The sequence below is a fragment of the Nematolebias whitei genome, chromosome 10, assembly GCF_014905685.2.
Source record: "Nematolebias whitei isolate Nwh7 chromosome 10, NemWhi1, whole genome shotgun sequence".
NCBI lineage: Eukaryota > Metazoa > Chordata > Actinopteri > Cyprinodontiformes > Rivulidae > Nematolebias > Nematolebias whitei.
Genome location: NC_056507.1, coordinates 27219279 through 27233611, shown reverse-complemented (window position 1 = coordinate 27233611; position 14333 = coordinate 27219279). Strand labels below are relative to the sequence as shown.

Genomic DNA, 14333 nt, shown 5'->3' with positions numbered 1-14333 from the left:
CTTGTCCCCCCCCCCCCCCCAACCACCACACACACACACACACACATACAGTCTATCTTTTCCCTGGTTCTGTCTCTCACACACAGTCGAATTGTTACACAGATCACAGAGACTCTTCACATGGCAGCGGCTCTAATTTGTCACTGTGTTAAACGGGTTTAAACAGAACCAGAGGAGAGACATTTAGCAAAGTGGAACATTCCTCGGGCCTCTTGTTCAGTTCCTCTGCTGCCATTTTTTTATTCCTTTATCACCGTTTCAACAGCTCTCATTCATAACTCCAGTAAATATGCAAAGTACATGAAAAGTATTGTTTTGTTCTACCTTATCTCAGAAATCGACCCATATAGAATGTGCACATGCTCCTACATGATAATTATACATGATAAAATGCAGTATAAGATACTTATAGATGGGTCAGCTGATCAGCAGTCTGCTTGTGGAATCAGTTTGCTTACATGAGTAGTGTAAGATGTCGTGCTCTGAATTGTGCACCAAAGAAAGCTTGAACTTTTTTGCCGTTTGAAGCACGCTACAGTCTTGGAACAGTGAGAACGTCAAGTCTTTGTAATATACCCGGAATGTTGGTGAGATAAATGTGCATAAAGTTGAACACAATGAAATCACAGTTTGGGCGGCAAAGCAGAGCAGAGGTTGGTCTTGTCAACTCACAACAAGAGGGTGGCAGAAACATTTCCCATCTGGGCTTTTCTGTGTGGACTTTGCACATACTCATTGTGTATGTGTAGGTTTTCTCTGGGCTCTCCATTATTCTCTCAAATAATAAAAACTAATTGTTAACTTAAAATGTTTCCTAGGTGTGAATGAGAGAGTGAATGGTTGTTTGTCTCATTTGTCTCTATGTGTCCCTGTGATGGACTTCCAGCCTGTCCAGATTGTACCTCACCTCTCACACAGTGACTGCTGGAGATAAACACCCACTCCCTGTGACCTTAACCAGACAATCGGGTAAAAGAAAGAAAATGAATGGATGGATGAAATCACAGTATACGCGTAAATAAAAATAAGACTTGATTGACCGCAAATGACTATTTTAAATGTGGCCAAGATTCAAGAAGAAGTAGTTTTCACATGAACCACTGTGAACATTTTCAGAGTGAAGTTGTTTGAAAGTGGCAATAATCAAGTTTGGTCTTAACCCTTAGCCCTTCATTTCAGTCAGAATTCAAACTCTGCTTCTCCAAACTGTGGTTGTTCATAGAGCTTTCTACAAAAGAAAAGATTGTAGCTGTTTGTAAGTTTTTCACATAACTCCATTTCAAACAATTAGAATTAGATTTTTAATAAAACAAAACATGATTTCAGCATATTGTCCTATAGTTTCTCTAATCACCATTGTTTATTGTCAGATCATGACTGGGCTGTCTGCACATTTTGTCATTTATTCATTCATGTATCACTACACAGGAATTGAAAGAGCAGATCTCCATGTTGTAAACAAAACATTTTGAATTGCAGAAATGTATTAATTGCAAAGCTGTAGTTGATAAACAAAACATAAGCATTTATCTTGAAAGGCTAAAAGTAGCATATAGACCTTTAAGATAACATAATCTCCAGCACTTTAAAAGTAAAAGGCAATCTGCAGTGGGAAAGATTTCATAGCAATAAATAATAAAGAAGCAGATCAGCTAAACCTTAAGGCAAGTGATGGTGTACTTAGGAGCAGACAGTCAGGTTTTTTTTTTTACCTTACCAAAAACTGAAACAGGATCACATCCATCCGTCCATTATCTTTTACCTGCTTCTTCCTTTTTGGGTTGCAGGGGTCATTGGTGCCCATATCCAGCAGTCACTGTGCGAGAGGTGGAGGGCACCTTGGGCATATCTCCAGTCCATCACAGGGACACATACAGACAACAATCCACTCTCTTACTCACACCTAGAGACAATTTAGAGTTACCAATGAACCCAACATGCATGTTTTTAGTCTTTGGGAGAAAGCAGTAGCAAGAGAAAACCCACACATGCACCGATTGAACATGCAAACTCCACCCAGAAAGGCTTCAGACCAGGACGTGAACCTGCAACCTTCTCGTTGTGAGTTGACAGCTCTATCAGGGCTGTCATGCCGCCCAGTCAAAATCTCAATGAGCTTTAACTCTTTGAAAGAGAAACCCGCCAAAGATTCTGTCAATGTTACTTTTAATTCACTGCTGAGGCATTAAATGATGATTGTTCAGATAATGATATGCTGGCAATGGTTTGAAAGAGCACTCCAACTTATTTAGTCAATCTAAATTCATGCTTTTGAGCTTCCATTATTATTCCATTCCCTTATTTCAGACCCAACCAGCCACCCACTCACACAAAAGGCATAAATGAAACTATGTCTTTAACAGACTCTTCTCTTTTACTGTTCGCCCACTCTCCTTGTTTAGAGTAGCCTAGGACCAGGACAAGCCTCATACTGTAGCAATGACTGGCTGAAGCTACAGCTCTTTGGTGTTTATTCTTGCTTTCCTTTTATGTTATTTGTATGTAACCAAGTCCAATTAAATTATCTTCTGACTACACTGTATCTGTAGAATTCAGTCTTTAATATTAGTGCTTTTTTTTTTTCTTTCAAAAACTGGGAGAGAAAACCATGAAAAAATGTTGATAATAATTAGGTAAATGAACATATTTTATTTAGATGAAGATTTTTTTTTACATTTTTAACTATTTTGTTAACCAATGAGTGCATTTATTTACTTTATTCAATCTTTTGCCAGTATTTATTTCTATGACAAGATTTTACTGTAAATGCCCTGCTGTGGCACAGCAGAGTGGTTAGCACTGTTGCTCCACAGAAAACCGTTGCAAGTCCAACTCCCTGCCTTTTCTCTTTGTTGTAGCGTGGGTTGGATTTGTAATTAGTGGTTGAGAGGAGGTGGCAATAATAGTCAGTCGGACAATCAAAACCCATGACTACACTGGTACTGGGAATTCCACAGTGCACTCTTCAACAACCTTACAAGGCCCAATGGAACGGCTGCTCCCTCATCATACATGAACCAAACAGAGATACCATACCATATCATACCATACCATGCCATACCATACCATACAGTACAATTATTACATTTATTTGTAAGTGCTGTACAGCTAAAACAAACTAGCAAAGAACATAGAAAAAAATACATAGATTCAAATAGGTAAAGATAAGAACTAAATGACTAACATTATAGAATACGACAAGTAAAAATCAAATCACACTGTGTGAAAAGCCAGGGAATAAAAGTATGTTTTTAAGCTAGACTTAAAAACAGTGAGAGAGGGAGCCTGCCTGACATGTAGTGGTAACTCATTTCACAGTCTTGGACCTGCGACAAAGAAGACCCTGTCATCTCTGAGCTTAAAACGAGTGCCTGGAACCAATAAAAGCATCTGGTTTGCTGGCCCAGAGAGCGCTGTGGGACATATGGCTGCAGCAGATCAGCGAGATAGAAGGAGGCAGAATTGTTCAGATATTTAAAAACATACAGAAGTGTTTTAAAATGAATTTTAAAGTGAACCGGGAGCTAGTGCAGAGAGGCCAGAACTGGAGTAATGTGCTCTCTTTTGCCTGTACAAGTTAAAAATTGGGCTGCAGCATTTTGAAACAGTTGTAAATGTGCGCTGGAGGTCTGACTGATTCCAAAAACAAGTTCACTGCAGTAATCAAGCATGGATGTTACAAGTATGAGATCATACAAGCTGTAATGTTACCTTTGCGTTAGATAATTAAACTATAAAGTCCATCTCACAGTCCACGTGTCCCATTGGCATTTCCCGATCTGTTACGCAAGCATGATCCGTAGTGTTGCTCATTTGCACATGCGCTAAAAGCAATACTTCCGGGTCGCACCGAGCATCGTTGAATATGCTAGATTAAGGAAAATGTACTAGTATAATTGTGTTTATGAATAAGAACTGTCTTAATTTACTTAGAAAAGTATGTGCTCTATCTCCGCCGATTTTCATGTTGCTAATTTACACCACTCGCATTTCTGTTAAAATCATTGACATATTTACGTCATGGCAGCACGGTGGTGCAACTGGTAGAGCTGCTGCCTTTCAGCGAGAAGGTTGCCAGTTCAAATCCCAGTCCAGGGGCCTTTCTGGGTGGCGTTTGCATGTTCTCTCTTTGCATGCGTGGGTTTTCTCTGGGTACTCCAGTTTCCTCCCACAGCTCAAAAACATGCATGTTAGACTGATTGGTAACTCTAAATTGTCTCTAGGTGTGAGTGAGAGAGTGAATGGTTGTTTGTCTTGTTTGTCTCTATGTGTCCCTGTGATGGACTGGAGACCTGTCCAGGTTGTACTCCGCCACTCGCACAGTGGTTGCTGAACATGGGCCCCGGCAACCCCCGTGGCCCAAAATGGAAGAAGGGGGTTAAAGATGATGGATGCATGGATGGATGGATATTTACATCATGGTTAAAATGACATGTAGCTTCACCACTGAGGAGTAAATTAAGACAGTTTTTATTCATAAACAACGGCAATCTGTGCGACACGGAAGTACACTATGGATCGTGCTTCCGTAACAGATCGGGGAATGACATACTTCTCTCATAACTCTCTACCGAAGATAGTGGCGCACACCTGTGACATCACTTATCAGTAACTTGAACTGTCTTAAAGAGACACCACACTGTTACAATGTACTCAAGTTTCCTCCTACAGACCAAATCATTCATGTTACATTAATTGGTTACTCAAATTTTATTAGGTGTGAGTGAAAGCAGGAAAGGTTGTCACATTTGTCTCTATGTGGCCCTGTGATGGACTGTCCAGGGTGTTGCCTGTCTCTCACTTGGTGACTGCTGGAGATCAGCACCAGCTCCCAAATGTGACCCGGAAAGGAAAAAGCAAGTAAAGAAAATGGATGGATGAATGCCCTGCGTGGTCACATTGTACTGTCTGACCCTCAGGCAGGCTGTGCGTGCGTGCATGCAAGTGTGCGCGCGTGCGAGCATGCACGTGACAGATCCACACTTCCACACTCATGCAATCTAAATAAAACACTATTTTTCTCTTGCTGCATTTGCTGTGAGAAATTCAGTGTCCTTCCTGTCCTCTTTCATAACAAATATGAATAAATCCAATTTAAACAGTAAACGTGCAATTACTGCAGAATAAAACGTGTTACAGCCACGCTAAGGGTAATAATGAGATACGCAGGTGTCAGCAGTTTCACTGGCTCACCTCAGCCTTTGCAGCTGTCAGCCTTCTGATAATATTCAGTGTTACTTTACTCTCCATGACATTTCCTACTAAATAATGATAGCGCCTGTCTAACAACTCCACCTGCAGTGCAGCTCCTCACACAATTCAAACAATTAAGTCATTTCTAATTTCCTTTCTCCTCAATAGACTACCATACTAATATAAAATACTGATCAATTACTTTTCTCCCTCTTTACACACACAATTTTACCAGGTTAATATGCAGGTAACAAATCATTTATTTAAAAGTTATTGATTTCTAGGTCAAGTCCCACCAGGAGCTTTAGTTTCCAGCTCTCTTACTACTGGTTGATCATTTTGGCACAGAGTGATTTTCTTATTATCTGCTGGGTTAAATTGGAATAATTGTTATTATCGGTAATTTACAATATATGTAAGGGTTTAAATCTTGCGTTCATTTTAAAACTTGATTTGGTTCCCAAATTTGATTTGAGAACATACACAGTTTTAAAGGATGAATAAAGAGTTTCAGTCTAACTCTGCTAAATGATCTTTTTTATTGTCTGCTGCCAAAAGACAAAAGAGGAGCAATAACATTGTGTATGGGTCTGTTACCAAAATTTCCCATGTACCACTTGACATATTTTAATAAAACTTTCAAAAATTAACCACTGGATTTATACCAAAAAGTCCATGCTCAATAATCCAGGTATACAATCCAATAATTTTCAGTCAGGTCATCTGGACAGTTGACAGTGGACACTGGATTTATATTTATTGTTAAATAATTTTGGAGTCATTTTGATTCAAAATGGCTGCCACAGCCAACTGATGTGATAGTTGCTGAAGTTGATTCTCTACAGATGTTTTGAGTGTTAACAGATTACACAAGATCTTTGGGTAGACACATTTGCAATTAACAATGGAGTCAACATTGACTCTGTGTTAGCAAAATATCTTATGAACCACTGGATATACAGTACGTCAACAATTCAATTCAAGATAGCCCTCACATCCAGCTGATCTTAAAAAACACAAAACTTACTACTTTTCAGTCAATTTTACAGATATTGTGCTAAAATTTGATGTTGTGGCAGCAAAGTCATTCACAACATATATTTATGTATGACAGCAATGTGTCATGAGGTTGTGGAAATTTATTTTAATGTTTGATTAAATCAGATTGTCTAAAATTGTTGAATGAACGTGACTGGAAAATATAAAATAGTAATACAATGTGTGCCAGATTTATAATCCAAGGTATCTATACAACAGTATATATATTCTTCTATTATTTCCATATTCTGCTACATACACATTCTTTGTGTGCAGAACTATTCAAAGGGCATGGGATGATTTAGTACATTAAACTTTCTAAACCAGTGGTGGTCGATTCATAGGGGCAGGTGGGGAAGAACCCCACCTTAAAAAACTTGTTCACTCCACATAGTTCTCCTAATAAACAATATAAATTACTTTTTTTACTGAGCTTGCTGTGTATTGTGTTCTGTGCATTTTTCAACTATTTTGACCATTTTAAATGGAATTTAAAACTTTTTTTAGTGATTCGTCCGCAGTTTTTTTTATTTATTTTTTTTGTTACTTTTTCATCATCATGGGACTGTACCGTTCAATGACTATGTTCATCAAGCGGGTCTAAACATGCTGCCAGTACTCCGAACAGGCCGATCCAATAAAGTTTCATTTGGGACGTCTGATTTTCTGCCCTGTGGCCACATTCAGTTGGTTTTATCACGTTGAAATGACCACTTCCTACACTTAACGTGAGCTGAAATGCAGGAACAGTTGCAGTGAAACCTGCTGAGTTCAGCAGTGAAGATATTCTGTTTTTAAATCCATTTGGAGCAGACAGAGGTCTCTCTTGAAAATGAGTCTTCATGACTCAATGAGACTAACCTGTATAATTAAAGACTGAATGAAAAAAACAAACAAACAGAGGAATCAGAACAGAAAACTGAGAACAGAAGAAAGTGAAAAATGGGACATCTTCATCAACATGGTAGAACCTTATTTAAATAATTCTCTAGTTTGTATGGCTGCAGCTGTGGTGGGTAAAACAATGGTCTTTTAACGGAACGTATGCAGGTTTGAAACTCACCTGGATCTTCTTTTTCAATCGGTGATGATATTTTATAACATTTTTCTTAAATTTTCTATAATTTTTTGATTTACTTCACTGAACGTTTTTCTCCCATTTAACTGCTATAATCTGGAGTAATATTTCAGAATTATTACCTCCAATCGAATTAGAAATCCAATTCAGAAAGCTGCGCACCTGTTGGCAGGGTATGGGCAGCGTCCATTTCTCTGATTTATTAGACCCAACAGTTTTTCACAAGACACAATCTCGACCTCCTGGAGGAAGAAAAAAGGCACACCTTTATAGACACACACAAAAAATATACAATAGATTCAATATTAAGCAACATGTATACTCATTTCACAGAAAATGTGACATAATTTGTAACAATTTGTGTTGTTAGTGATTCAGGAAATGAATGTCCGCTTCACAATATTTTTGCTCATGAAGACGCCACTGCTCTGTCTGCGAGCATTAGTTGCTCTGAATATTAGATGATCTGTTTCTGCAGTTATTCTATGCATCTTTTGATGCTTAACACTGTCTTGTGAGCGGTGTGTATCAGTGTGAATGGCTCGTGTGAGGAGGCCTAATTTTAGCGTGTCCTCTTGTGTTCACTAAGAGCTCATGCACTTTGCCGTGAGTTGCACTTGGCAAAGGACGCTGTTGTGGGAGAGGACATGGTTGTGCTCATTACAGCAGTAAGCTGCTGCTTAGGTTTTTATTGATGTAATGGGACGTAAGATTGAGCTGAGTCCACACTGTGCACTGATATGCCAATGCTAAAAGCAAAGATGGAGTCCCACTCTCCCTCTCACTGTCTGTCAGCATGGCCTCTCAGCTCTTGAAGCCATTAAATTTGCAGCAGTGAACTAGAAAGAGTGAGGCAGAGCTGACTGCCCCCTGGAGAAAACGGCATGCAGGGAGAGGCATTTGAAACATGTCAACAAAGGCTTTTCCCCTCCCATCAATTGGAATGGTGAAGATAATGTGGAGAGCCTGGCTGTATATGCATTGAAACGTAATATGAGTGACGTCTCAACAGCCTAAAGGAATACAAAAATCATTACGTACAGATGAAATATTGTAAAACATTGCTGAATTGTCTTTTTTTTCCATCGTCTCAACATATTTTTATAACAAGTTTCTGAACATTCAAGGCACACAGTGAAAGTGCTTGTTACAGAACTCTACTGGGTGATTTTTGGATTTTTCTGATGCCTTTGTAGTCCTGTCTTTTTCTTCACCTAATCCCCCCCTGCTTCCTTGTCCTCGTGTCTCCTCCAGGCTAGGGATGATATATTGAATGGCTCCCACCCTGTCTCCTTTGATAAAGCCTGTGAGTTTGCAGGGATCCAGGCTCAGATCCAGTTTGGACCCCACGTGGAGCACAAACACAAGCCTGGATTCCTGGAGTAAGTTATCTTGATTAAAACGTTCAATTTTCACCACTGTTCAGAGTCCCATTGTCTGGTGCCTTTTGTGCAGCGGTTATCACTTCCTTCAGCAGGGGCTCTTACCTCAGGGACTGACTCCTGTGGAAAGTTCAGGTTATCAGCTGTTACAACTTTGTTTGATACATGTGCATAAAGCACAATTGACCTTGAATGTAGAGGTATGCTAATAGGAAAGGAAATGCCTGTAGCCTAAGCTGGTAACCATGTAAAACATTCTTCTTATCTCCGTAGCCTGAAGGAGTTCCTGCCTAAAGAGTACATCAAGCAGAGAGGGTCTGAGAAGAAAATATTCCAAGTATGTATGTTACACTGGTCAGTTCTTCAAGTTTAATTAAAGCATTCTGTATTTGAAACTTTTGGTAGTCCAAGAACCACAACATTTTATTTTATGTTTTTATTAAAATGCAAAGTAACTACACATTTGCATATAATTTACAGTACACCAAAGCATTTTAAAAAGCTGGGAAGTATTGACTACTGGTAAATTAGAGTTGACACTGTTATTTGTCCAGGACCATAAAAATTGTGGAGAAATGACAGAGATCGAGGCAAAAGTGAAGTACGTGAAGCTGGCCAGGTCTCTTCCTACGTATGGAGTGTCCTTCTTCCTGGTGAAGGTAATAACTAAAAACAAGCTGATTTACTCCACTAAGGGGATACTTTGAGTTGTTTGAAGTGGGGCCCTGTAGAAAGATTGTAAACAGCTCATGCATTACTGTTGAAAACAGTTCTTTGAAACACTGTCTTTAAAAGATAAAGAGACCAATTCTGATAACCGTTTATTGATCAGCTGAAGGCTAGTCCAAACAGAGCCAAGTCTAAAGTGGATTACTACCATCTTAGAACAACTCCATCCACCAAACTATTATCTTTACCTGTTTCTTCCTTTTTGGGTGGCGGAGGTTGCTGGTGCCCATGTCCAGCCATCACTCTGCGAGAGGCAGGGTACACTCTGGACGGGTCTCCAGTCCATCACAGGGACAAACAAGACAAACAAACATTTGCTGTCTCACTCACACTTAGGGACAATTAAGCCGCTTTTCCATTATCAGCACAACTCGACTCAGCTCGGTACGGTTTTGATCCCTTTTCCACTATGAATTTTTCATGGAACGGGAACCTTTTTTGGTCCCTTCTTCTCAAAGGTACCAAACGAGCCGAGCCAGCACCAAAACATGATGTCAGAACACTGTCAGTCACTGGTTGGTCAGGGGGCGGAGTCACCAAAGGGGTTTGAGAGTTTTTCAAAACATTTGATCCACCATTTGCAATTACCGGTGTTCGAACTCTAGGAACAATTGGATCTATTTTTAGGATTTAAAAAACAGTACTGACAACACCGTGGTCTAATGCTGAATTGCAGGCATTTTTTGTGCTTGTTCGCCGATGACAAAATTCAGAGTGAGCTAGATGGAGCTCCGCCGGTCCCCAACTTTCTCTGATCCTCTCCACCGGAGCCTCGGAGCCCCCTCAGGCCGGGCAAGGCATCATCTCCCCGGCTCTGAGCTTCACTGGTCACTGCGGAGGATCATACGAGCTGCTGACTCGCAGAAGGCCGTTGCCCAGACCCCGACCTCATTTGCTCATGAAGGCCAAACCCTGATTCCGGCAGACTGGCGGACTGGGACGGGTCTGGGATGGAGGGTGGAAACGATTTTTAAAAACATTTTATTTATTAAAAAAAATGTTGTTTTTTTTTTATTAGTGAAGATTAAAATAAATAAATAAATGGTACCAGCTTTATCATGAAATCCTGTTTTCACTTTAATTATTATTAAAAAATCTGTTCAGCTGAAAAATCATAAAAAGACACAAAATGTTGGATCTCTCAAAAATGTTTCCCTCAAATATGTTTAAAGAAGAGTTTAGTTCAACTTTATTCTAACCTAAATATGTACAATTCACAAAACAAGAATTAAACTTTAAAGCAAAGCTAAAAATAAAAATAAATATCTGTGAACAAGAAACATCTAAATTGAACAATAAACATAGACACGAGTGCAAATACATCAAACGATGAAGAAAACATATAAAAAATGTTATATATATATATATATATATTTTTTTTTTTTTTTTTAATTCAATCATTTTAATAATCTGTATTCTTTTTAATTTGCCAGAAACTTCAAAATAATTTCTCACCCTGTACTGAAACCTGTTTCAAGGTCTCACTGCCCCCAGCTGGTGAGGCGTGTGACGTCAATTTGAACCCTGTCCACTTGAACTGGTACTGAAAGCATAATGAAAAACAACGTGGACCGTACCGAGCCGAGTCGAACTGTGCTGTACCAGAACTAAAAGGTACTATGAAAAAGTGACATTAGAGTTACCAATCAGCTGAACATGCATGTTTTTGGTCTGTGGGAGGAAACCGGAATACCTGGAGAAAACTCACGCATGCACGAAGAGAACATGCAAATTCCACCCAGAAAGGCCCCCGGACCAGGATTTGAACCAGGGACCTGCTTGCTGAAAGGCAGCAGCTCTAACAACTGTGCCAACGTGTTGCCCTAGAACAACCCTAATCTTAAAAAATGTCAATGACTCATGAAAACACTCATTTTATTAACCTTGACGATGCCATAAACTCTGGTTTACATTTTTATTCCAGCAGCAATATTATTAGATTTCTACCAACGTCAACTGATAGGATACGGATTGCTTAAAATCATCTCACAGAACCCCACTTCAAAATATCTAAACTATCACATTAAGTTAAATCTATTTTTTAAGCATGTTAACATGTTTATGGTGTTGTGTTTGCTTAACTGGAGCCCTATCTTCACCATGCTCCTACCTATAATATAATAAAAATAGGGCAAAACATGCAAAAATCATTAGTATTGTTCCCAAATTTTCACTGACTCGTATTAAAAATAATATATTTATATATTGTACAACATTTTTGTTTTTTTGAACAGCCATATTGTTGTAGTGATTGGCAGCTTTGACACAAAAGCTGCTCTGATACCCACTGTGATGGACTGTGCTGTCAAACAGGTATGAAAGCGTGTTTGAAGCCTATTATCACAACAAATCAAGAGCTTCTGAGTGGAAGCTTGTGACAGTGTAGCAATTTTTTTCTGTTCCGATTTGGCGACGCAAAAGTGGAATGGAAAGGGAACGAGATAAAGATGCAAGTGTTATAAAAGCTTCCCGACAGCAGCCCATTTGGCTACAAACTTGCAGAAAAAATGGGGGGGAAATGAGGACGAGTGCAGCTATCTGCGGGGGTCTTAATGGATGATAAATGGAGTGTTTGCCCCGCAGTTAAAGCACACCGCGAGGTTCAAATTATCTTTGTGTGCAGTTTTTGGAAACTCGTGAGTGCAGGCACAGTCTGTGTTCAAAGAGGAGATGTAGTGATGGAGATTTCAAGACTCTGCTAAATAATTCACTCCCGCTGCACCCTGCTCTCGATGTCTGCAAAGGCAAAATCGACAACGTGGCACTGTTGAAGGATTTTTTTTTTGTAACCCTCCATTTCTCATTTGTCAGTCTTTAATCACTGCATTTGGGGGGGGGGGGGGATGCAGAGCTGCATAATTAGCTTAAATGTGGGTTTGTTGCAGTCATGCATGCAGGTGTATACAGCCTAATGCCTCGACTGTATTATTTGACTCAAGCACGTTTACCCTGAAATAATTAAGGGTAACAATACAAAATGGTACAATAAATCATACTTCCACTTCAAATTCGACAGGTCTCTTCTTGCTTGATAGCAGCCTTGAAAACCATGACGTTCAAATAATGTAACCTAAAACAAAGAGTGTTTGCACAAAAGATTTCATGAGACCTAAAATAATGTTATCTGTCCTTGAGTGTAAGAGAGCTTAGAATGAAACTGTTATTGTAGTATTGTCTCAAATAACTATTTTGACCCTGTGATAAAGAAAAACAAAAGCTCTGACACATTGAATTAATGTACTTTTGACCACCTCGCTGCTACACACTGCTAATTTTTGCTCTGTCCTTTCCACCCCTGGAGGGGAGCCAAGCTTAGGCTTGGTGTCTGAAGTGAGCTGTAATGGATTTTCAGTGGGCAGCAGAGCTGGTGGAAGCACCACGCTGCTGTGTCGACAGTGACTCACGCCTGTGGAGACCCCTGTTCAATAAAGCAGCGGTTAAACAAGCCCGAGCTCGTTGGGTCACTTCACAGCTGCTCTTCTCTTCAGCCACTTGGGGCATTGAGCTGCAGAGACAACATCTGTATTCCAGCAGCAGAATAAAGGCACGATTTACAACTTCAGTTCTGAAAAAGTTGAGACCTTATGCAAAATGTAGAGAAAAACAGAATTGAATGTTTTTAAAACTCATACATAAAGGTTGAATGAAACATCAATTATTTAAATGTAAGAAATTGTGCCTTTTTTTTCAAATGAGGTCATTTTGAATTTGATAACAGCGAAACGTCTCAAAAGAGAAGGGACAACAAAAAGCTGTAAAAGTAAATGGTATGCCTTCCAAGAAGTTTTCATTCAACCTTTATTTAGACAGGTTAATTCCAATGAGCCTCAGGGACTCATTTACAAGAGAGACCTGGTTTTATGAAAGAGTGATGACAACAGTGGATAACAAAGTTAGTAAAAGTGCAAAAATAACCTTTAGGAGATCCAAAAAAGTTCAATCTGGTCCTCTGGACATTCAAAAAAACAAAACAAAGCAAAAAAATCTAGAAACGTTTCGTCTCTCATCCAAGAGACTTCCTCAGTCTGAGGTGCTGTTTTCAACCTTTAGGAGAGGTAGATGTTTTTCAGAAGTAGAGGTTCATCAGTCTGTAAACAAAACTATGTGAGAAAAAAAAAAAGCTAAATATTTTCAGAAAAATGCTCCTCAATGAAAAATTGTAAAGAATTTGAACAGCCTTTATTTACAGTCATATAATACTGTATCATCAAATGATTACAAGAATCTGGAGAAATCTTGCCAGAGATTACTGCATATGTGTCAAACTCAAGGCCCGGGAGCCAAATGTGGCCCTCGTTGAAATCTTATCTGGCCCCCAAGATGATATTTTAAATGTTAAATACTTTTATAACTTTTTTTTTCAGTAATCTTTGATTATGATGTCAAAAGTGCAAAAGAGAATGTCAAATGAGACTAATCAAACTCTTGTTGAGGAACCTGCCACCAAGAAAAGATGTTGGGTATCTAACTTGAGTTAATGTAGATTCTGAAACTGGCCCTTAGTTTGAAAAAGGTTTAATTTTGTCCCCCTTTAGTAAGTGAGTTTGACACCCCTGGACTAGTGTATATAGGTTTTAGAACAACATACGCTCCCATCTAGATGGATCTCTTTCAGGGAAGGCCTTGCATAACTCAGCAAGACAATGCTAAGCCACATGTTTCATCCATTACAACAGCACTGCTTTATAGGAGAAAAGTCCTGGTGCTGAACTGGCCTGCTTGTAGTCCAAATATCCAACAAAAAAAGGCCCAGGACTCTTGAACAGCCAAAATCCTCCATCAGACAAGAATGGGACATCATTCTCCTCCAAAGACTCCATCGACTGGTCTCCCCAGCTCCTAGATGTTTACAGGCTGTTGCTAAAAGAAGAAGGGATGTTTCACGATGGTAAACATGCCTTTTTTATGACAAG

General features: G+C 39.3%; 1 protein-coding gene across 1 annotated transcript in view; it reads left to right on the top strand.

Moving 5' to 3' along the window:
• The window catches only part of tln2b (talin 2b), a 127353-nt gene that overhangs the window by 60092 nt on the left and 52928 nt on the right, over nucleotides 1-14333 (top strand). Inside the window, exons 7-9 of the mRNA XM_037683674.1 lie at nucleotides 8564-8691; nucleotides 8965-9028; nucleotides 9246-9350. Coding sequence (XP_037539602.1) covers nucleotides 8564-8691; nucleotides 8965-9028; nucleotides 9246-9350 — 297 coding nt within the window. The remainder of the gene's footprint in view (nucleotides 1-8563; nucleotides 8692-8964; nucleotides 9029-9245; nucleotides 9351-14333) is intronic.